Source organism: Carcharhinus amblyrhynchos, chromosome 2, assembly GCF_965287045.1.
Source record: "Carcharhinus amblyrhynchos chromosome 2, sCarAmb.v2.hapA, whole genome shotgun sequence".
Classification (NCBI taxonomy): domain Eukaryota; kingdom Metazoa; phylum Chordata; class Chondrichthyes; order Carcharhiniformes; family Carcharhinidae; genus Carcharhinus; species Carcharhinus amblyrhynchos.
Window position 1 is genome coordinate 19,209,988 of NC_137325.1, and position 24,652 is coordinate 19,234,639.

Consider the following 24,652-nt stretch of genomic DNA (forward strand, 5'->3'; position numbering starts at 1 on the left):
TATGGCCTCACCAAGGCTCTGTATAACTGCAACAAGACATCCTATATTCAAATCCTCTTGCTATGAAGACCAGCATGCCATTAGCTTTCCTCACCACTTGCTGTACCTGCATGCCAACCTTCAGCAACTGTTCCACCATGGCACCCAAGTCACATTGCACTCCTCCTTTTCCTAAACTGTCACCATTCAGATAATAATCTTCCTCTTTTTGCCACCAAAGTGGATAACCTCACATTTAGCTACATTATATCACATTTGTCAAGTATTTGTCCACTCAGCCAGCCTGTCCAAGTCATCCTGCAGCCTCTTAGTATCCTCCACAGAGCATGCACTGCCACCCAACTGAGTGTTGTCTGCAAATTTGGAGAGATTGCATTCAATTCATTCATCCAAATTATTAATGTATATTGTGAGCAGCTGGGGTCCCAGCACGGAACTCTGCAGTACCCCACTACTCACTGCCTGCATCTCTGAAAATTTATTCCCACTTCTGCTTCCTGTCTGCCAACTAGTTATCTATCCACATCAATACATTACCCCCAATACCATGAGCTTTAATTTTGCTCACTAATCTCTTGTGTGGAACTTTGTTGAAAGCCTTTTGAAAATCCAGAAACACAGCTTCACCCTTGTCCACTCCACTGGTCACATTCTCAGAAAATTTCAGAAGATTTGTCAAGCACGAGTTCCCTTTAGTGAATCCATGCTGATTTGGACTGACCCTACTTTTCCAAATGCTGGTGTTATTACATCCTTAATAATTGACTCCAGCATTTTCCCCACCACCGATGTTAGGCTAACCAGTCTATAATTCTCCTTTTTCTCTCTCCCTCCTTTTTTAAAAATGGGGGGCGCGGGGTGGGGGGGGGGGGGTGGCGGGGAGGTGCACATTAGCTACCCTTCAATTCACTGGAACTCTTCCAGAGTCTATAGATGTGATGACCAGCCAGGCTAATGAGGATGGCTTGCAGGAGTATGAACTACCTGATGAGTTGTGACTATTGAACTCGCTGTCACGGCGGGATGTCTGGCAGAGGTAAAGGTGGAAAAGGTCTTGGGAAGGGCGGTGCCAAACGGCATCGGAAAGTTCTCCGCGATAATATCCAGGGAATAACTAAACCTGCAATTCGTCGGCTCGCTCGGCGTGGGGGCGTTAAGCGAATTTCAGGCCTCATCTACGAAGAAACCCGCAGAGTCCTGAAAGTTTTCTTAGAGAACATCATTCGGGATTCCGTTACCTACACCGAACACGCCAAACGCAAGACCATTACTGCCATGGATGTTGTGTACGTCCTGAAACGCCAAGGACAAACCCTCTACGGTTTTGGTGGTTGAAAACTGAAGAAAATATTTTACCTGATGAGTTGTAATTGATGGTTAAATTAGGGAGCCTCATGCTCCCTATATAAAGCAGGTGTGTCAGACTCCCAGCCTGCATTCAGCAGGGAGCAACTGGAGAGCTGGCTATGTACAGTGTAAATAAAATAACTTGGTGACGGGACTTTTGCCACTGTGGAGTTATTACAATAAAATTCTGGAAAATTATCACCAATGTGTCCACTATTTCCAGGGGCACTTCCTTAAGTAGCCAGGGATGCAGAGCAGAGGGTATTAATCCCAGCAATTTCCTAACTAATAAACATGAGCAAATACTTCCTCCTGTATTAGAAAAGCTATTACTTCACTTAAACTGTTCATCTCCTCTATCTTCTTTCGAATTTCTCCTGCTTTCTTCCACATCCCCAACTTCCTTCACTTTGTTGTTGCTAGCCATGTCTTCAGCTCTCCGAGTGCTAAACTCGAGGATTCCCTCCCAAACATCTTCACCTCTCTACCTCTCTCTCTCCTCATTCTGAAAACATGTCTATTTAACCAGGCTTTTGGCCTAACATTTCCTCCTTTCATTCGGCATCAATTTCTGTCTGGCTGCATTTTGCTACATTAATGGCACAACAGAATTGCAAATTATTGTTGTAGTTTGGTAATGGTCCACAACGCTCTGCTATTTCACTGCGAAACCAATTCTAAGCTAAGAAAGGGAACATTGACAAGCTATTTGATCACAGTGAAAGACGCAACACACATAAACTGAATCCTGTTTTGACCTGATGTCCTCTCACATGCCTTAACAGCAGGAGTGGTCAGTAACTGGGAGTCGCTCCCTGAATTATTTTTTTCATCGAAACTCCCCACCCGATCCATACTGGGTACTGAGGCCAAATGCAGTGCCCAGGCTCAGGCTATGGGTTAATCTCCCCACCACCTGCTCTCTATCACAGAAGCACAGAATTGTTATGGTGCAGAAAGAGGCTATTTAACATAACAACATAAGAACTAGGAACAGGAGGAGGCCATCTGGCCCCTCAGCCTAATGGCTGATCTTTTTGTGGACTCGGCTCCACTTACCCACCTGCTCACCATAACCCTTAATTCCTAAATTCCTTTACTATTTGGTCCATCATGTCTACAACAGCTCTCTACATGAACATTATGGTTTAGTTCCAGTCCCCTGCCTTTTCCCCGTTTCCCTGCACGATATTTCATTGTGAAAGCCTCATTTGAATCTGCCTCCACCACACCTCCAGTCAGTGCATTGCGGCCCCGAACCGCTTGTTGCATGAAAAAGTTCTTTTTCACATCACATTTGCTTCTTTTGCTAATCGCTTCAGATATGAGCCCTCCCCTTCTTGATCCTCCATATCTCACTGCCATGCAGAATGGTGCAGTTGGCCACAAATGCTCCAAGACAGATCAATTCTGTACCTCTCTAAATTTGTGAATGAACAAAGTCATATTTGCTGCTTAAATGGAAGTGTTTTTACTCTTTCTAAACCTATGGTAGGAGACCATTTAAATCATGGTTCAACTGTTATTTAAAAATAAAATGCATTGGTCATAGCTGTCAAAGATTTCTTGCTCCCTCTTCAGTTTTCATTCATGCATCATTTTCTGCTAAAGAGGGGGGGACCTGTGCTCTGTCTCTCTCTAACTAGGGCGGCATGGTGGCACAGTGGTTAGCACTGCTGCCTCACAGCACTAGGGATCCAGGTTTGTATTCCTGGCTTGGGGTCACTGTCTGTGCAGAGTCTGAAAATTCTCTGCGTGGGTTTCCTCTGGATGCTCCGGTTTCCTCCCACAGTCCAAAAGACGTGCTTGGAGTGTGGTGACTAGAGGATTTACAATAACTTCATTGCAGTGTTAATGTAAGTCTACTTGTGACACCAATAAATAAAGAAAATAAAAACTTCTTAGCTCTAACGTGGCCCCAATTTAATCCACATTTATTCAAATTATCAAGCGTAATCTTCATGTTCCGGTAAGTATGACAACAAGGCTTCATTTTGTCACAGTAACCTTGAAGATATTTACAATCCTGAGAATGAACTTTAGCGGAAGCGTAATACTTGAATTGCAAGTTGAAAATCCCATTGGGACATTGAGTTATAAGTATTCAAAACTAATGATAGACCAAAATGTTTTATCAGCTTCAATTTTTCTGTGTTTATTTTGGATATGTCCTTGCAGGTGAATATGCAGATGGAGTTTATTATATTTGAGAGGTAATTAGTACATCATTGTTGTTTTAAGTAACACCTCGGGACTCTGAATAATTGATTGGATCCATTTTCTGTGAAGCTTTTTTTTAGCTACTTTTCTTTCAATTCCCAGTTCCTTTGCTGTGTGAAGCTATCAGAGAATAATTTACGAATAGACAAGGCCACTCAGCCCCTCAAGCCTTCTCCGCAATTCAATAAGATCATGGCTGATCTGCTTGTTAACTTGCTTCATGTTCCCCTCTCGATGCATGCAGCTGCCTCGCCATGGGGATGCATACCGAATCCTTAGGCACAGCGAGTAACAGAGGCAGCTCTCCATCCTCTGTGAAGACTGGCATTTAATATGTCAGGTTTGGCTCAGTGACTTCTGAGTCAGAGGTCACGGGTTTGAGTCCCACATCAAACACCTGAGTATGCCATCTAGTCTGACATTTCAGTTCAGCACTGAAAATGTGGAATAAATTGGGGCCATGTTGGAGCTAAGAAGTTTTGGTTTTATTTATTAGTGTCACAAGTAGATTTACATTAACACTGCAATGAAGTTACTGTGAAAATCCCCTTGTCACCACACTCCAGCGCCAATGCACCCAATCAGCACATCGGAAGAGACATTCCGATAAGACATTAAACTGAACCTCTACTCTCAGGTGACTGCAAAAGACTTTGTGGCCTTATTTGAAGAACTGCAGGGGAAGTTGATTCAGACAGTGTTTATCAGCAATGAAGACGTTAAATTAGGTGGGTTGGTCATATATTTCATTATTGTTTGTGGGATACTTCTTTGTGTACATTAGCTGCTGCTTCATAACAGTGATTATACTTGAAAAGTCCTTCACCATTTTGGGTCATCCTTAGGTGATTGAAGGTGCTATATCAATGCAAGTCTTCCTTTGTGACATTGAAGTAGAGTCATTGCAATCAAGATATTTTTCACTGGTCCCATATGATAGTAAATACAGAAACCAGTTTTCACATTGTGAGACCTTACGTCCAGCAGTGAGGTCATTATCATAGAACCATAGAACCCTACAGTGCAGTAAGATGCCCTTTGGCCCATTGAGTCTGCCCCAAACACAATCCCACCCAGGCCCTACCTCCATATCCCTACATATTATTCCCTCTAATCCCTCTAACCTCAGCTACCCTGGTGATTCATTACCAGGTAATCTGTTTGATGATGTTTTATGAGGGATAAATATTTGCCATGACACCAGGGTGAACATTATTGTTCTTCTGCTACAGGATATTTTACATGTACCTGGGGCGCCGTTGAACATCTCGGGTGAGCTTCTCTGTCCCCCCACCCTCCCCCCCCCCCCGCCCCTGCCCCCCCCCACCCCCTTACCCCCGCAGTGTGTTAGTCAGCAATGGAGGCAGCCCACCATTGGCCAGCTGCAGGATCTTCTGGTCCTGCCACTATAAATAGGCTTTCCCACTGAATCAACCCCACGCCACCGGGAAACTCATGGCAGGAGTGCACCATCGGCAGGGCTGGATGATCCCAGTGGCAGGGACAGCCGGAAGATCTTGTACCTCATTGGGAAAACAGCCCCTGACAGTGCAGCACATGCTGGAGCGCGGTGACCTCTTGCAAGTTGTACCCGGCATCCCCTCTAATTCAATCTTTTACATTTGTCCAATGCTTTTAAAGCTCTACTCTCATAGAATCATAGAATCCCTACAGTGCAGAACGAGGCCATTTGGCCCATCAAGTCTGCACTGACCACAATCCTACCCAAGCCCTATTCCCATAGCCACATGTATTTACCCTGCTCATCTCCGTGACACTAGGGGTCAATTTAACATGGTCAATCAACCTAACCCGCACATCTTTAGACTGTGGGAGGAAACCAGAGCATCCCCGTTTCACACAGACACAGGGAGAAAGTGCAAACTCCACACGGACAGTATGGAGTTTGCAGATTTTCTATATCCTAGCTATGACTGCAACACTATATTCTGCACTCTCCCCTTTCCTACTCCACTATGTACTCTATGAATGGTATGCTTTGTCTGTACAGCGCGTACGAAACAATATTTTTCACAGTATCCCAATACATGTGACAATAATAAATCAAATCCCTCAGCGTGATGTGGGAGAGTCAACCTGGATTTTGTGTTTGAGTCTCTGCAGTAGGATTTGAACCCATCAACACTTGACTCAGTGATGAGATTGCTACCGCTAATTCACAGATGCCATTCTAATGGAATGAGGACAGATTGCAAGCATGTCATTTTTGGACAGTGTACACAGAAATCAGTATTTTCATTGCAAGTGTACTCAGAGGCAAATTGTGCTCACTAAATTGTGTTATAATGTTACCTCGAGCAGTTAGAATGCTGCCTTTGTACCTTTTACTTGACCATGTTGTATTGTGACAATAGGAGGGTTTAGCACTGGGGCTGTCCCATTCAGAGCTGGGATCTGGTCCTCAAGGCATTCACGGTTCCTGGCAACCATCTTTGAGATCAGCTCGTTCCACATTGCAAACTGCCTGTTGGACGTAAAGCATCAAATTAACCAGGTGCCCTCTGTATTTGGACAAGTGACATAACAAAACGGACATGTGGAAATTGCAGTCTTACTTTGCTCGGAGGTTGCTGCCCACTGATCCTTTGTCTAAGTTCGCATTCAGCTCCATATAATGCTTCCCAATGCTGTGCTCTGGCCAGTTAACAGGAACTGATTGAGGATGGTTAGGATTTCTGTGGCAGAAAAAGAATTAAGGAGAATGTTTGGAACCTATGTTTAGACCTTCAAATAAAATCAACCTATGGAACCATAGGAAAGTTACCATTCGGCCCTCAGAAAGAGGCCATTCAGCCCACTGTGTCTGTGACAGCCAAAAAAGAGAAAAAGGAAACTAGCCAGTCATTTTAAACCTGCTTTCCAATACTGGGTCCATAGCCTTGCAGCTTATAGCACTTCAAATGCAGGTCTAGGTACCTTTTAAATGAGTTGAAGATTTCAACCTCAACTTCCAATTCAGGCAGTGAATTCCAGATGCCACCACCCTCTGAGTGGAAAAGGTTTTCCTCATTTCCCCTCCAATCCTCCTACTAGTAGCTTAAATCTATGCCTCTTGATAATTGACCTTCATTCATGTTTACCCTGTCCAAGCCCCTCATAATTTTGCACACATCAATTAGGTCACCCCTTAGTCTTCTCTGTTGTAAGGTGAATAACCCTAGCCCATCCAATCTGTCTTCATAGTTGCAATTTTCAAGTCCTGGCAACATTCTTGCAAATCTCTGCGCTCTCTCCAGAGCAATTACATCCTTGATATAGTTTGATGACCAGAATTGTGCATAAAATTCCACCTGTAGCCTAATCAGTGTCTTATACAATTACATCCCTACTTTTGTATTCAGTACCTGACCCAATAAAGGAAAGCATTCGATATGCTTTCTTGACCACCCTATCCACCTTTCTTGCCACCTTCCAGGGCCTGTGGGTAGGTATTCCAAAGTTTCCCACTTCTTCAATCCCTCTCAATATCTTCCCATTTGTTGAGTATTCCCTTGCTTTGCTTTCCCTCCCTAAATGCATTACCTCACATTTTTCCAGATTGAGTTCGGTTTGCCATTTCTCTGCCCATTCACTCAAACCATTGATATAATTCTGGAGTTGACAACTATTCTCTTCACTATTGGTTCCATAGCCAATATTTTTCATCTGCAAATTTCCCGATCATGCCTCCCACATTTAAGTCTAAATCATTAATATGTACAACAAGCAGTAGGGGCCCCAGTGCTGAGCCCTGTGGAACACCATGAGAAAACATTTTCCTTTCACAGGATCATACATTGTTTTCTGTCACTGGGCCAATTTTGAATCCAACCTGTCACCTCCCCCAGTCTGCCAGTATTTCACTTTTTTGACTAGTCTATATTGTGGGACCTCGTCAATGCGTTAGTAGCCACATGTAGATGACATCCACCGCACTACCCTCATCAATCCTCCTTGTTACTTCCTCAAAACATTCTATTAAGTTGGTAAAACACAATCTTCCCTTAACATGTTGCCCATCCCTGATCAATCCGTGCCTTTCTCAGTGATAATTTATCCAGTCTCTCAGAATTGTTTTCAATAATTTGCCCATCACTGAAGTCAGACTGACTGGCCTGTAATTTTCTGGCCTCTCCCTCTCACCCTTTTTAAATAGTGGTACAATGTTCGCAGAGCTCCAATCCTCTGGGACATTGCTTGTATCTAGTGGGGTAGTGAGGATTGGAAAATGATCCTCAGAGTATCTGCAATTTCCTCCCCAGCTTCCTTCAGCAGCTTGGGATATAAACCTTAGTGATTTAGTCACCTTCAAGGATATCAGTCCCTCCTTAAATGGATTTCACTGAATTGTCTGAAAGTGAACTATGATTGGGAATGTTCACATTCAACCATTATTGTGTTTGCACTATGGGCCTGCCTGCAAGCCTGACAAAGGGTGTACACCTGTTTTGTAGGGCAAGTATGTGAGACAAGTATGTTTGAACTTCAATTATTGGAGACTCCATACACTCGACTTTTAGAAAGAGTAAAACATTTCTTATCTACGTGCTCAGTTTTATCATATTTGCCCCTTTTGTGTAGAGCTTCACCTACTACACCACTGTCGCCAGGAATGCCAATGGCACCCATGTCCTGTTTAGGTGAGCCCGGCTATGCTACGTCACCACTGGACCCATTCTGCACGTGTTCACTTGCTCCTTCCACTTGCCCTGTTTTCGCAAAGTTGGCCCAGTAGCTCATCATGGCCCGGCTCAGCTCCCTCTCCTGCTGGTTGTAGGACTTGGGCATGGAAAAAGGTCGACCGAAGAGATACTGCAGCTCTTCCGTATGAAGGGCACCAATCCACTCTGGCCAGATCATATTTGGCATCTTAGACGGGTATGAGAACTGGTAAGTGTACGTCCGACTGGCATTTCTAGGTGGAAAAAAAATTTAATATATAAATGCAATCTTTACCCTTACAACTATAATGAAATATTTTCAACAGCATAGGAATTTGGAATAGGAACAGGAATAGGCCATTCAGCCCCTTGACACTATCCCATCATTCAATTAGAATCTTACAGATGTTCTTCAGTACATCCACCCACCTAATCTATCGACTTCAGTTTGGGGAATTTACAATTCAGCCTCAACAGTTATTTGAGAAAGAAAACTCCATATCCCATATTTAGCAGTTTCAAATGTTTAACTGCCCTCTAAAGTGGCCCAGCAAGCCAAAAGGTTCAAGGGCAATTTGGGGTGGGCACCAAATGCTGGCCATGCAAGTGGGGCTCACGTCTCCTAAATTAATAATAAATAAACAAATTTCCACTAGGGGCATAAGAAGATTTAGCTCCTCACACTTGTCATACCATTCAGTGAGATAATTAATTATCTGTACCCTAATCCCATCCACTTGCCCGAACTCCATAGCCCATTAGTACTTTTGGTTAGCAAAAATCTATCTTTAAAGTGAATGACAGTCGCTATGGCATGCCCAGCAATTTACAGTTACTAACTTTGGGTAGACCTCCACCTCCACTAGCACGGTGGCACAATGGTTAGCACTGCTACCTCACAACACCAGGGATCCAGGTTCAATTCCCAGCTTGGGTCACTATCTGTATGGAGTTTGCACGTTCTCCCTGTGTCTGCGTGGGTTTCCTCCGGGTGCACCAGTTTCCTCCCACAGTCCAAATGTGTGCGGGTTAGGTTGATTGGCCATGGTAAATTGCCCACAGTGTCAGGAGGATTAGCAAGGTAAGGGCATGAGTAATGGGGATCGGGCCTGGGTGGGATTGTGGTCAGTTCAGACTCGATGGACTGAATGGCTTCCTTCTGCATTGTAGGGATTCTATGATTCTGTGACTTTCTTACCTACTGGTCACTACGTGCTTTTGAGCAGAACTGAATGCTGGGCCACAAAATTCAAAATCTGTGTACAATTGCGACAAATTCTTCCTTCTGGAAAACTGTGTTGGATTCTCCCATTCAGTGTACTCGAATATAGCCGACTCTACAGCTGCCTCACCCAAAGAACCTGCAACATATACAAGAACAATGGATCTGAAATGTTAACCCACCTCCCTGACCTGCTGAGTGTTTCCAGCACTTTCTGTTTACAGTTTAGATTTCCAGTATCCGCAGTATTTTGTTTCTGTATTGTGCATTGATATAGTGCCTTTAACATCATGAAATATCCAAACCGTTCTGCAGAAGCACTATCAAACACAATTCAACAATGAGCTACATAAAAGGGATATTGGAACAGGGGCCAAAGCTTCATCAAAGTGCTAGATTTTGACAAGTTTAAGGAGGTCTTAAAAGAGGGAAGAGAGCGAGTGTGCGAGAAGTGGAAAAGTATAGGGATGGAATTTCAGAGTTTTGGGGTGGAATTTTCTAGTTGCGCTTGCTCCAAAGCTGGAAAATCCCACCTGAGATCCAGGGCTTTTGCATAGTCTGTGTTCCACCCGCTACAATTTCTGCGGCAGACATCACAGGAAAATTCCGCCCTTGGTCTCTGACAGCGAGAAAGCTTGGGCACCAACAGTGTTGTGCTTAAATCAGGGATTCTAAAGAGTCAAGAAATTAGAGGCATGCGGTTATCTTTGGAGGGTTAGAGGGAGTTACAGAAATAGAGAGGGCTGTGACCATGGAACGATTGGAAAACAAGGATGTTATGTTGAAAATTGTGGCGGTGCTCAATCAGGAACCAATGTAGTTTGACAAGCACAGTTTGACGTGCAATTGGATGTGGGCTCAAGTTAATGAGCTCAAATTTACGAAGGATGCAAGATGAAAGTCTTGTCGGGATAGCTGATTTGTCACGGCTAGAGATGAGAAAGACATTAATGAGGCTTTTCGCAGCCAACTACATTCCTCAGCACGCGAACTTTACTGCAACCTCTAAGTGCCAATGCGTTGCCTTAGAATAAAACTTTACTCCATGCTTTAGCCTAATCCTCTCAACTGCTTCACAAAGGGATTTTCTTGGCTGTGGACAACCTGGAACGAATCTTGGAGAATGCACTGTGTCAGAGTGCATGGATGTAACCAGTATGACCTTCTGATGATGACCCATATTGTGTCTGATGTGAACAGCACCAGCACCAGTTAAGGTCACCAACCATGTAGCAGATATGGCCTGAAAATTGGTACTCATTAGGACAGAATTGTCCCAATTGTCTGCAGCTCCCAATTGGAACTATTGATGACTAATCCGTCCCTTCCAGAATTGATTACCTGTATCCTTTACATGGCCCACAATGGAACCTGCTGTCAGGAGGTGTAAGTTCTGATTGACAGAGTAAGAGATACATTGATGAGAGAGGTCATATCCCGAGGAAGCCTGGGGACTTCCCTTGAATTTCTCTGAAATGTTACATAAAAGTCACTCGAGTTACTGAAATGAGCTTCCGAACCTGTTGGATACTCACCCATACCCTTTTCCACCGCAGTTCGGAATTTAGCCGCACTGATTCCAAAAGGAATATTCACTCCAGGGAACCAGGCAGATACAAACATATGGGCATCTCCATTGTTACAGCCCAGCAAGTAATCAATATCTTTACTATTCTCAAACAGGGTCTCTGGCTCAGCAGGGAGAAAATCACCTGTAACCAGAATGATGGGAGTCAATACTTCAAATAGTGACAAAAACAAAGAGAGTGGCAATAGATTAGTGGAGCGACACCTTGATAGAGGGACATGACAATTTCCTTTTAGATATACGTAGGGTAACCTCCCCCACATCGTTTCCCTCCCCCCACCCCCTCAGACCTCTTTCCCTCCAATAACCCAGTGGGTATACACAGTGAAACAAGAAATAAAGGCTTGCATTGCCCAGGGATCTTTAATGATTTAAGAGAACTTAAGAAGTTAATGGAAAGACAGCGCCTCAGCAGTGCAGCACTCCCTCAGTACCACTCCAGAGTGTCAGCCTCGGATTTGAATTTACGTTCCGGACCCTGGAGAAGGAACACACCACTTTCTGAGTCAGAGGTGAGAGTTCTAGCACTGACAACTATGGTTGTGGCACAATCACACCAGTACGGTTACTGTTGTATGGTAATATATTGCAAATAAATGATGATCGATTGGGAATATTTAATGGCATTCACTTCTGGTAAAACAGCAGTGGTGCTGGAAGGCAATGGGCACCCTATTCCTCACTACCTCTACCCCCTACTCCCAACTCCCACCCCCGTGCCCCTGCATTCCAGCCTACTTCTTGATGCCCCATAAACCTGAACCTAAGAGTGTCAGTGTGAACATGTATTCAAATGTTTTGGGTGATGTATAAGGGCGGCTTAGCACACTTCATCCGCCAATTTTTGCTTGTATCAGGAGGGTTTTATAGCACTCTATTAATGGGCTCAGAGGGGAATTTTGCAAATTGGCCTGGAGTTTTAATCTGCATTTTGTATTTATCACAAGGGATTACATGGCACTGGGTGGGTGGGGAGTGTGATGCATAGGGGATTGTAGCTGTTTGGACCAGTTAGTCTTTTCCTGTCCAACATTACTAACGTTGTTTAGAGCAAATGAGGTTGGGAATAGAAACATAGAAATCCACAATGCAGAAGGAGGCCTTTTTGCCCATCGAGTCTGCACTGACCACAATCCCACCCAGGTCCCATTCTCACAACTCCTCATATTTACCCTATGGATCCCCCTGACACCAGAGTAAATTCAGTATGGCCAATTAACTTAACCTGCACATCTTTGGACTGAGGGAGGAAACTGGAGCATCCAAAGGAAACCCATGTAGACATGGGGAGAACGTGCAAACTCCACACAGACAGTGGCTCGAGGCCGGAATTGAACCCATGTCCCTGGCACTGTGAGGCAGCAGTGGTAACCGCTGTGTCACTGTGCCGTGAATGAGGAAATCACAGAGAGGGATCTAAACACTATTACTCCATCACTGTGTACCCATATAAATCCTGATGCAGACTAGGTTTAATCAAAGCTTGATTAAAACTTTGCGGCGCCAAAAACAGTTGAACTCTCTCCTTTGCACCCACACAGTGGACCTATATTCCCCTCCCCACAGTGGATTAACAGGCAAACGACCAGCAAAGAGTAATATGCAGAAATCGGCAATGTTCAAATAACAGCATAAAAGGAATGGCTCGCATTTGTATAGTGGGCGGGATTTTAGTGGGCTTTCTTTGATACTTTCGCAACTTGTAATTAAAATAATTACCATCTATTGTCGGGCCAAATGGAAGGAAAAACACAATCCTCTCTTTGTTAAGTAGTTCTGTCACTCGAACCGCCAACATGATATCCTTGGCGGGCGCCAGCCTGAGGCAAAACATCATGGCGGCAGTATCCTCCAGTGGGCACCCCACAGCCTGGGCGACACGACGGGCAGCGCGGAGCGGGTTTCGATTCACAGCCCATATTGCCCGGGCATCGCCACTCTGTGAAATAGCCCGTCTACAGAGCAGTGGGGAGAGGGTGGTGGGGGAGTGTTGGCGGGGGGGGGGGGAGGGGGGAGGGGGGCGGTGGGTTGGGGAGAGAGAGAGAGACAGGTGGTGGTTTGAGGATGAGAAAAGAAATGGAAGTTAGACAAGAAAAAAATCTAAATCTATGCACTGAGGTAGAGTTTGTGGTGTTGGACTTGATTTTTGCTCACTCTTCTCAAGCGACTGGATGATCCCAGGAGAATCCCTGGCACAGGCCTTTACCCCTACCCAGGCCTCACACTTGGACAGGCCTAAGAAGCCTGCATCTAGCAATCCTGGCTGCTATCGTTAAGGCTTCCCAGCAGTTGCTGGGAAACAAGGGCCAGAAGGTGCCAAGGCTCAAAGGTTTCATTGGATCTTGAGCCACCGCCACCGGCCTTCTTGCAGACAGACAGCATTGGCTCAAGATGGTCCCCAATGAAGAAGAAACACGCAGTTATTTTTAGTGTCTCAAGGTGTTACTCCTGAGTTCCTCACAGCAAAATTTAATTCCCGGGTATGTCAGGACAGTGTTGTGTAGCTGATGACCAATGTTAATTCCCTTGGAAGGAAAGACAGGCCAGTTAGGTGCATTGGCCGTGCTAAATTTTCCCTCAGTGTACCCGAACAGGCGCCAGAGTGTGGTGACTAGGGGACTTTCACAGTAACTTCATTGCAGCGTTAATGTAAGCCTGCTTGTGACAATAATAATATTAACATAAACATAAGGTACTTCACATTTGAACAAATCGACAGTGCATTGCAAAAAAATATAGACTGTACATTGCTGGTGAGCCATATCAGAGAGAAAGAATATTCTATTTCATAAATACCTGAAGAGCCCTCTATTTACTGGTGATAACACATGCACGCTTGTACTGGCACCTCCAGCCGATTCACCAAATACAGTGATGAGCTCCGGATTTCCTCCAAAATTTGCGATATTGTTCTTCACCCAGACTATGGCCATGTGCTGATCCCATAAGCCGTAATTACCTAAAAAATAGGATTAAAAGAATCATTTGATACAGAACTGTCTTGGTCATAGAAGACAGAGGGTAGCAATGGAAGGGTGTGTTTCTGAATGGAGGGCTGCTACTAGTGGTCTTCCTCAGGGATCAGTGCTGGGACCTTTGCTGTTTGTAATATATATATAAAAATAATTTGGAGGAAAATGTAACTGGTGTGATTAGTAAGTTTGCGGACGACACAAAGGTTGGTGGAATTGCGGATAGTGATGAGAACCGCCAGAGGATACAGCAAGATATCGATCGGTTGGAGACTTGGATGGAATGATGGCAGATGGAGTTTAATCCAGACAAATGTGAGGCAATACAATATGGAAGGTCTAATACATAGGGGAAATATACAGTAAATGAACCCTTAAGAGTATTGATAGATAGAAGGATCTGGGTACACAGGTCACTGAAAGTGGCAAGGCAGTTGGAGAAGGTAACCAAGAAGGCATGCAGCATACTTGCCTTCATTGGCCAGGGCATTGAGTTTAAAAATTGGCAAGTCATGTTGCAGCTTTATAGAACCTTAGTTAGGCTGCACTTAGAATATAGTGTTCAATTCTGGTCACCACACTACCAGAAGGATTGGAGGCTTTGGAGAGGGTACAGCAAAGATTTACCAGGCTGTTGCCTGGTATGGAGGGCATTAGCTATGAGGAGAGGTTGGCGAAACTTGGTTTGTTCTCACTGGAATGACAAAGATTGAAGGGCGATCTGATAGAAGTCTACAAGATTGTGAGGGGCATGGACAGAGCGGATAGTCAGAAGCCTTTTCCCAGGGTGAGAGAGTCAATTACTGGGGGGCATAGATTTAAGATGGGAGGGGCAAGGTTTAAAGGAGATGTACGAGGCAAGTTTTTTTACAGAGAGTGTGGTGGGTGACTGGAACTCGTAGCTGGAGGAGGTAATGAAAGCAGATAGGATAGTGACTTTTAAGGGGTGTCTTGACAAATATGTAAGATGGGAATAGAGGGATATGGTCCCTGAAAGGACAGGAGGTTTTAGTTCAGACAGGCAGCATGGTCAGTGCAGACTTGGAGGGCCGAAGGGTCTGTTCCTCTGCTGTAATTTTCTTTGTTCATTGGGTTTTAATTTCTTCACTCAAAGGGTGGTGAATCTCTGGAATTCTCTGCCCGTTGAAGTGGTGGACGCTGCCTCGCTAAATATATTTAAGACGCGGGTAGATAGGTTTTTGATAGGCAAGGGGATTAAGGGTTCAGATCAGCCATGATCTTATTGAATGGTGGGCCAGGCTCGAAGGGCTACTCCTGCTCCTATTTCTTATGTTCTTATGTTCTTATGAATTTCCTCAATTGTGGGAGTCTGGAACAAGGAGGCGTTTCCTTCAGATTTGAGTTGGATCATTCAGGGGTAACATCAGGAAGCACTTCATCACATAATGTGGAACTCTCCCTCCCTCTCTCTCTCTATTCCAGCCCCCCTCCTCCCCAACATCCACCCCCACACACACAAAAGGCTATGACTCAAGTCGACAGCCACTTTTACATTTCTCCACATTTTTTTTCTGCTGCTTTCAGTTGGGATGTAGAGCAGTCTGTCCATTTACAATCCCCCACCCTACCCTGATTTAAAGCACCCAGTGAATCTCTCATCCGTGCCGTTGTTACCCGTGACTTGATTATTCTTCTTTCTTTCTGTCCTCCCACCCAATGTCCTCTGTAAACCTCAGCTCGTTAAAGTCTCTAAGTCTATATCCCAACTGGTGAAAAATTCCATTTGCCCATCACTTCTGTTCTCATCAGCCAACAGTGGCTTCTGGCTTAGTATTGCTTCGATTTTAGAATCCTTATCCCTCCATGGCTTCACCCCTCCTTAACTCTGTTACCTCATGCGGTCCAATAATCTTTGAGATCTCTACAATCCTCCAGTACTTACCAGTTTCTCATCCTTGAGTTTGATCACCTCATTATTGACACACGTACCTCCAGCTCCCTCAGTCCTGAATTCTAGAATTCCCTCCCCTCTCTGCCTCTCTCCATCCCTGACTTACTTCCAGTAGCTATTTAAAACTTAGCTCTTTGACCAAGCTTTAGGTCACAAAGGTGGCACTGTGGCACAGTGATTAACACTGCTGCCTCACAGCGCCAGGGACTTGGGTTCAATTTTGGCCTTAGGTCATTGTCTGCACATTCTCCCCATGTCTGCATGGGTTTCCTCCGGGTGCTCCAGTTTCCTCCCACAGTCCAAAGATGTGCAGGTGAGGTTGATGGGCCATGCTAAATTAACCCTTGTGTCGGGGGATTAGTAGGGTCAATGTGAGGGATTACAGGAATCGGGCATGTGTGGGATTGTGTCAGTGCAGACTCGATAGGCTGAATGGCCTTCTTCTGCAGTATAGGGATTCTATGATTCTAAGTCACCATATCTCCTCAAGTGGCTTGGCCTCAAATTATGTTTGATAACACGCCTGTGGACAACCTTGAGATGTTTCACTAGATTAAATGTGCTAGGAAAAGTAAAGTTGTTGTTTTTCCTGTACATTATTGCATAAAGGATCTACACCCAAGATGACTGCGTTTGCCGCAGGGTGTTTTAATGTGATGGTTCTTCATTCTGTTTGTAGTAAAATAGCTTCACCTCTTCCGTTGCTGTCTCCGGTACTGAGGAAGCCGAGTGCAGCCAGACGGTAGTTGACACTCACGACGATGACCTCCCCTCCGTGGGCCAGCTCGTTGCCATCGTACACAGTGCCGTTTATGATACCGTGGCCTTGACCTGCTCCGATAGCAAACGCTCCTCCGTGAATCCAAACCATAACCGCCAGTTTCTTCCTCAAGGCCTCTGCAAATAGGAGGCGGAAAGAGCAGTAAGACCACAGACAAAGTCAACCGTTTATTACCTCACATTGTGTACTTTGTAAGATGTGCCTTATGTCAGGATAAGGGGTTAAAGTGTGCAATCTAGGCTGATAGTTCAGTGCAACGTTGTCACAGGTTGTACTGTTATTCCAATGAGGCATTAGCCAAGCTCTGGCTGCCCCCTCAGCTTGGCTGCAAACATCTCATGGCAGTATTGCAAGAGGGTTGTCACTCTGATTCACAACTCTCTCTCAGAAGGATTGGCTAAACATGATAGGGAGTTGCCACTCCACTCCCACCAAGCATAATATCCCACACTATGTCAACTCTTATCTCTGCTCCTGGCACCCTGTCAAGTGAGGCCTGAATCCTTAGGCCCTGATTTTACCGGCAAGCCGATCGCAGAACGATATTCTCCATTGGCCTCAGACGCGATCTTACAAGCCTCATACGGGCATGCTGGTAAAATTCCGGCCTTAGTCTCCTGACTCAAAGGTGGGAACGTTAACGCGCAGAATGTTAACTCTTAAACTATATTTAAACAATCGAGTCAATGTAACATGTCGAGGTTATTTTAAATTAATCCAGTTAATACAGCGAGTGGAGAGAAAGCAATGGGTGTATACAGAAAATTCTACAGTGGGTGTCTTGTGGTCTTCCATTCAGGTATTGGGGCAAGATAGGTTAGGGGCGGGTGTTTCCCTGCAGAATTCCAGTGTAAACCATATTACAGAGTCCAGATGAGGGAGGCCATTCAGCCCATCCAACCCATCCTTCCAGTGAAACTTACCCATTAATTCTGGGATTTGTTATAACTTTGACAAAAGATTGGGGGAGGGGGCAGTGGGGGGAGCGTTCATGCTCACACCTCTTTCATAGATTCAATTATGGGGTGGAATTCTCCAGCCAGGCTGGTCTAAAAGCCGAAAATTCCTGCCCGATAGTCAATGGCGTTTCACATTCTCCACATCCCACCTACTAAAATTCCAGAGGTGGGCAGGATGGGTGAATTCCGGCCATGGTCACTGACAGGGAAAATCCCAGAGGGGAATTCCAAGTGTTAGACCAGAAGACCATAAGACATAGGAGCAGAATTAGGCCACTTGGCCCATCAAGTCTGTTCCGCCACTCAATCATGGCTGATACTTTTCTCATCCTCATTCTCCTGCCTTTTCCTCAGAACCCCTAATCCCCTTATTAATCAAGAACCTATCTATCTCTGTCTTAAAGACACTCAATGACCTGGCCTCCACAGCTTCTTGTGGCAAAGAGTTCCACAGATTCACCAGTTCTCCAAATCACTGTTACTGTCTCTTGCGTGACAGCACAATAATTTGTTATAATCTCTTACTTGGATGATTATGCTCAATGTTAATCATATTTTGCTAAGTGATATTTCCTGACATTGTTTCTGAACCTGCCTTGTGCACCTAACTCCCATTATTTTGCTGTCACGTGCAACTTGAAAGAGTGCTCAGGATTAACCTATTCTATTCTTCTTAGCTCCTTAAGGGGAAGGAACCTTTTAATTATTATTTATTCTCACAATTTTGCTTGCAATTATTGCTCCCTTTGGCCTTTCTGGTCACGTATTCCAGGCCACTGTTGTTTCTTTTCATTAGAAAAAAGTCTCCCTTACTTCCCTTCCAACTTCTGTAAGTTTTATTCCCTCGATTTTTGGACCTTTCACTTTGTGAACATTTAGCCTGAATCAACTTTGCTATATTCTTTCAATGAGATCACCTCAAAGCCTCCATACCAAAGAAAACAAACCCAACTCCCTTCACCCCTCAGCAGTTCCACCATGCTGATACTCAGCATGTTTTAATTAAATCATTGGCTCCATTGCTGCACGTTCAAACCAATTTGTTCATGAATGAAGAAAAACGTGAACATTTTAAAGGGGAAAACTATCCTTATAATGGGGAAGGAGAGGAGGACGAAAGTGCCCATCATTTTCACCACGCTCTCAATGTGCTGCTTCTGTGATTTAATGACGTGTTTTTAATGTTACCTCATCAAGCTCAAGTATTTGGCATATACATGAACCAGAGCGTGCCAAACACTTTTGGATAAAAGGCTATCCCTTTCATCTCCACGTTATCCCCTCCGGGATGCAGAGTTGAAAAGGTAAGAGTTTGTACAGGCTTGGGAAAAAAAATAGAAGCAGGGCAATGAAAGAGCTACACAAAGATCTCAGGTTACCGCATAACAAATGTGTTTCCACTTGGCACAAAGGGATTCGAATTACTGAACTATTCGGAAGGCTCAGATTTCCACTGGCTTCAGCACATTTTGTGTCTTGACTCCATTTCCTTTTTTTGAAAAGCCTTTGTATGGTGCATTTGAAAGAATGATCATAAAGATACTTACTGGGGGTGGGGGGCGGGGGGCAGTGGTGAAAGCACTTTCTTAATTCTGAAATAAATACGTTAAATCAAAGCAGGCAGGAAGATAAAATAGGAAAAGTATCAGGAGGTGCCAAATATGGCTTTTGGATTCATTTAATTGACCTCTCTGCTTTCAAGTGAATTTTGAGAAGACCACAAGGAATTAAAATGATTTGAGTCATAAAGCACAGCCATTTGGCCCATCCTCGCCTGTGAAGTCATTTGGAAGAACAGACTATCCAAATAGTCCCATCTCTCTGCCCACAACACTTCCTCCTCAAAGATCACTATTTGCTTTTTAACATTTCTGTTGAATCTGCTTCCATCCCCCTTTCAGTTAATACGTTCAAGATCATAACAATTCCCTGCATAAAAAATATTTCCTCTTTGCCCTTGTTGTGTCCTTTGGCCAAATTTATGCCTTCTGGTCATTGGCCCTGTTTCCAGCAGCTTTTCCTTACTTACTCAAAACCCCAGGAATTTTGAACACCTCTATTAAATTGTCCCTTAATCTTCCCTGTTCCAAAGAGAACAATCACAGCTCATCTAGCACTACGGTTAGCACTGCTGCCTCACAGCACCAGGGACCTGGGTTCAATTCCCGGCTTGGGTCTGTGCAGAGTCTGCGCGTTCTCCCTGTGCCTGCACAGGTTTCCTCTGGGTGTGCCGGTTTCCTCCCATAGTCCAAAAGACTGGTTTGGTGCATCGGCCACGCTAAATTCTCCCTCAGTGTACCCAAACGGGAGCCAAAATGTGGCAACTAGGTGAATTTCACAGTAACTTCATTGCAGTGTTAATGTAAGCCTACTTGTGACATTAATAAATAAAATGAAGCCATTCATCTGTGGTTCCAAACAAATGTCTTTTGCGCCATTTCCAAGACCTGGAATCTTTCTAAACTCTGGCACCTACAGTTACACAATAGTCCACTGTGATCTAACTAATGAAATACTGCAGGTGGACGGATGGGCCTTTGTGTTGTAGTTGTTAATAAGCACACACAGCAAGCTAGCATGGTTGCACACACACAGCTAGAACTGGAATTCCGTCCGTATTTCTCAACTATGAATGAGATTCAAAAGTAGCCATCCCCATCGAACAAGCAATCTTATCGAATGAGATATCTCCCGGGAACTGAGAGTCATAACCCCCAGAGCGAAGGGACAATGTAACAGCAGAGAAACTTGTTTTCTTCTGAATGGTAATACCTGGGACATGGTTGTCACTGGCAAGGGAAGCATTCATTGTCCATTGTTAATTGCCTTGAGAAGATGTAGGCATTGCTGGTTGGGCCAGCATTTATTGTCCATCCCTAAGGGCATTTAAGAAGAATCAACCATAGTCACATGTAGGCCAGATCAGGTAAGGATGACCGATTCCTTCCCTAAAGGACATTCGTGGACCAGATGGAGTTTCATGACTATCAACAAAGTTTTCAAGGTCACCATAAGACTTTTAATTCCAGATTTTTATTGAATTCAAATTGTACCACCTGCCATGCTGTGATTCAAACTTGGGTCCCTAGAGCATTACCTTGGTCTTGGGATTACTAGTCCAGTGACAATACCACTACGCCACTACCTCCTGGAGAGCATTCATCCTGAACTACTGGTAACAGTTTAATAGACCACTTCAGAGGGGAGTTAGGTCAATCACATTGGTGTGTGACTGGAATCACACATTGACCTTACTTACTGAAAAAAACATTCTTGTTTCTTATAAATTTCCAGTGACTTGTACCATCTTTTCAAAACCAAATTTTCCTTAAATTCTCATGGTGGGATTAGAACACATGCTTTCAGGATTAACCATCTATGCATTGAAGATACGAGTCCAATAACCTACCATACCAGCGCAACTAATTTCATCTTTCAAAGCACAGCTCATATTTACTTAGAAAAGTTACATTGTTACCAATTCTGGAGAAGCTAATGTTACCAACTCTGGTTGAATGTAACCCTGGAGGTACAGTGACACTTGATCATGTGACATCTGATCACATGACATCTCATTAATGACTTCTGATCAGCTGATCGCAGTTGGCAAATTGTTACTGAGTACCCACCCATCATAAATCGTTTACTTTATGATGGGTGGGTACTCTACAGCTGAGTGTTTTTTTATTCTTGGCTTTGCATTTGGAGCCATAATGCCAAAAGTTCTGAAAAGTAGGAATCACCCTTGAATGAAATTCATTTTTTTATGAATAAAATACGTGCTTTGGAGCAACCCACTATCCCACTACAATACGTACAAACTTCTAAGGTTGCAATCAGCAATGCCAATTGCTTAGTGAGCTTTGCAATTCTGGATAAAATGTCTGGGATCAAGGAAAAATGTTGTTTCTGGAATAAATCTAATTAAAAATGTACCACTTACTGTCATTTATTTGTAAAGCAAAGAAGGCGAATGGTTCACATAATCCAATGTTCTGATTGGTCTAAATATTTGATTGTGGCTAAATTAGAATCTTGCTTCTCATTAAGGTGCAGAGGAAATACTATAGCCATCAACAGAAAGCAACCACCATGATGGCATGGTGGCACAATGGTTAGCACTACTGCTTCACAGTGCCAGAGACCTGGGTTCCATTCCCAGCTTGGGTGACTGTGTGGAGTTTGCACAGTCTCCCAGTATCTGTGTGGGTTTCCTCCAGGTGCTCTGGTTTTTTATTCCTACAATCAAAAGACGTGCTCATTAGGTGGATTGGCCATGCTAAGTTGCCCCTTAGTATCCAGAGGGGGACTAGTCAATAGGGCAGGGGGTGGGCAAGGGTAAGATGCTTTGCCGGAGAGTTGCTACAGACTTGATGGGCTGAATGGCCTCCTTCTGCACTGTAGGGATCCTATGAAAAGGTGCCAAGTAAACCCAATGACATTAACAAGGCCTCTTTTTCAGTGTTGACTTCTGTATGAGTTCAACCAATAGCATTGCATATTCCCCACTATTGAAATGAAGTGACATCAAATCTTCAAGAGCAAAAATAATGGGTGCCGAGAAATAAAATAATTCTAAAATAAATCAATAGAAATGGCCTTTAAAACTTTCCCGTTGGTTCATATAACAGTGTAGGGTTTCCATACACTACCTTGAACACCACCTGGTACCCATATGTTCAGAAAGAGACAATCTTCATCACCATGGACATCCTTCACAAACACTTGGTCCTGCAGGCAGATACTTCCATATTTCCTTGCATCTCGAATACCTGTCCATGAGTTGAGTGGTCTTGGCTTTTGGAAACGGAGTTCCCCAATAGGTGGCTGTGCGTAAGGAATTCCTTTGAAAATATCTGTTACCTTATCATTCTGCTGAATTCTGAAACCACGCAGAAGACCGTTCTGTGTTTGTACGAGAGGATCGGGTAGGGGCTGGCGAAAGGAGAAATAGTCAGAGTGCGAGAAATTCTGAAACAAGAAAGGCCATTTCTGTTCATCAAGGGCACTGCATTTAGATGATTCCATTAGGGACTTCCTCTTCCCCATTATCACCTTTAAGACTTTTAAATCCTGTTCCAACTCCAGTAGGGCGGCATGGTGGCACAGTGGTTAGCACTGCTGCCTCACAATGCCAGGGACAGAGGTTCAATTCCTAGCGCCAGAGATGAGGGTTTGATTCCCAGCTTGGGTCACTGTCCGTGTGGAGTTTGCACATTCTCCCCGTGTCTGCATGGGTTTCCTCCAGGAGCTCTGGTTTGCTCACACAGTCTAAAAGACATGTTGGTTAGGTGGATTGGCCATGCTAAAATTTTCCCTCAGTGTACCCGAACAGGTGCCGGAGTGTGGCGACTAGGGATGTTCACAATAACTTCATTAGTGTTAATGTAAGCCTACTTGTGATTAATAAATAAACTTTACTTTTATTTTGATAAGCATTATGCAGTATTATCAATACTTTTATGATTAGCAATGTCTTTCTCAACATATATCAAGCCAACTCCCTTTTTGGGAGTGTCCTTTTTGAACTCAGATTATTTTCATTCTCTGCGAGTTCATTCTATGTTTCCATTATCTAGTGGATGATAAAGGTTTCTTTTAACATCTTCTATCTTGCTTAATTGCTGTGAATTTTGTACTTTGGTCCTGTACCTTTAATGGCTTTAAGAGAAGGAAACCTATTTCCTTTATCTGGTCTGAATCAAATATGACTCCAGTCCCACACTAATGGGATAGACTCATATTTGCCCTCTGAAATCATCAAACAAGGCTGGTGTGGGACGGCACGGTGGCACATTGGTTAGCACTGGTGCCTCACAGTGCCACAGACTGGGTTCGATTCTCAGTTTGGGTCACTGTCTGTGTGGAGTTTGCACATTCTCCCCGTGTCTGCGTGAACTTCCTCTGGGTGCTCCGGTTTCCTCCCAGTCCAAAGATGTGTGGGTTAGGGTTGATTGGCCAGGATAAATTGTCCAGTAGTGCAAGGAGGATTAGAGGGGTAAATATGTGGGGTTACGGGGATAGTGTGGGATTGTCGTTGATGCAAGCTCAATGGGGTGAATGGCTGAGTCTTCTATACTATGATCCAAGGCCACACACTTGTACAAAAGCAATGAAGATTGGTCAATAAACACTGGCCTTGTGCGTAACACCTGCATCCCAAGAATGAATAAAGAAAAGGCATAGGGCGGGATTTTCCAGCCCCACCCTTCCCCCCCGCCCCCACTTCCACCCAACCGCAATGGCGGAGATGGCTTGCCATTGGGAGCTCCCGGACCTGCTGATGTCTATGGCACATTGCTTGGTTCATCTGTCCCACCGCTGGAGAACGCACCACAGTCGCCTTCAGCGAGGCCAGAAGACCCTGCCGGCGGGAAGGGCCGAAAAATCCCACCCATACCCATTGTCAGAGTTAAACAGCTTGACTAATTTATTTTTATCTGGTCCTTACGTTAATATAAAGACCACTACTGCACCACTTTTCAAGCCTTTCTCCAGCAGAAAGTAAATTTAGTTGCTTCTGTCTTTCATCAGAACCCAATCCCCTGAATCATTCTGTCCATTTTGCGATGAAGCCTTTCTAATACATACAGATTTTTCAGATAGAGCGGCCAAGTCTACATCACTCACTTCAGAATCTGTCTTAATATTGGTTTAAGCAAAGTTTGTATAACTTGCTCTGATTTCTAATCCAGTGCTTTTGAGATGGATCCAAGCATCCAAAATTCCTTATTCGTAACTGCTTTGCTTTGAGTGCATACTTTCAAAGGATGATCAATGGCTGTTCAGTTTCTTTCCTTTTATTACCTCCACCAACGGAAATACTAAATAAGCCCCTTTCCTATTATGCACATGTTACCCGCTCCTGTAAGCACTACTCTACACTTACTCACATCTGCAGTGGATCAGCTCAAATGCAGAACTGGCCCAACATTCCTTTTCTATTAATTAACTGCCCAAAAATTTTTATATGATCTGTGAGGTTTAATA

At 44.2% G+C, this 24,652-nt stretch overlaps 2 protein-coding genes across 2 annotated transcripts; one reads left to right on the forward strand and one right to left on the reverse strand.

Annotated features, from left to right (window-relative positions):
* Positions 1 to 1,023: 1,023 nt before the first annotated feature.
* On the forward strand, positions 1,024 to 1,335 carry LOC145360366 (histone H4-like). The gene has a single exon (XM_080215543.1). The coding sequence runs from the start codon at positions 1,024 to 1,026 to the stop codon at positions 1,333 to 1,335; it is 312 nt and encodes a 103-aa protein (XP_080071669.1).
* Positions 1,336 to 8,217: 6,882 nt separating this feature from the next.
* On the reverse strand, positions 8,218 to 22,711 carry LOC145356868 (bile salt-activated lipase-like). Its single transcript, XM_080209832.1, has 8 exons — positions 22,327 to 22,711; positions 20,913 to 20,941; positions 16,616 to 16,805; positions 13,835 to 13,997; positions 12,758 to 12,993; positions 10,986 to 11,162; positions 9,427 to 9,589; positions 8,218 to 8,482 (listed from the first exon to the last, which is right to left on the reverse strand). The coding sequence occupies exons 1-8, from the start codon at positions 22,709 to 22,711 to the stop codon at positions 8,218 to 8,220; spliced, it is 1,608 nt and encodes a 535-aa protein (XP_080065958.1).
* Between the last annotated feature and the right edge of the window lie 1,941 nt (positions 22,712 to 24,652).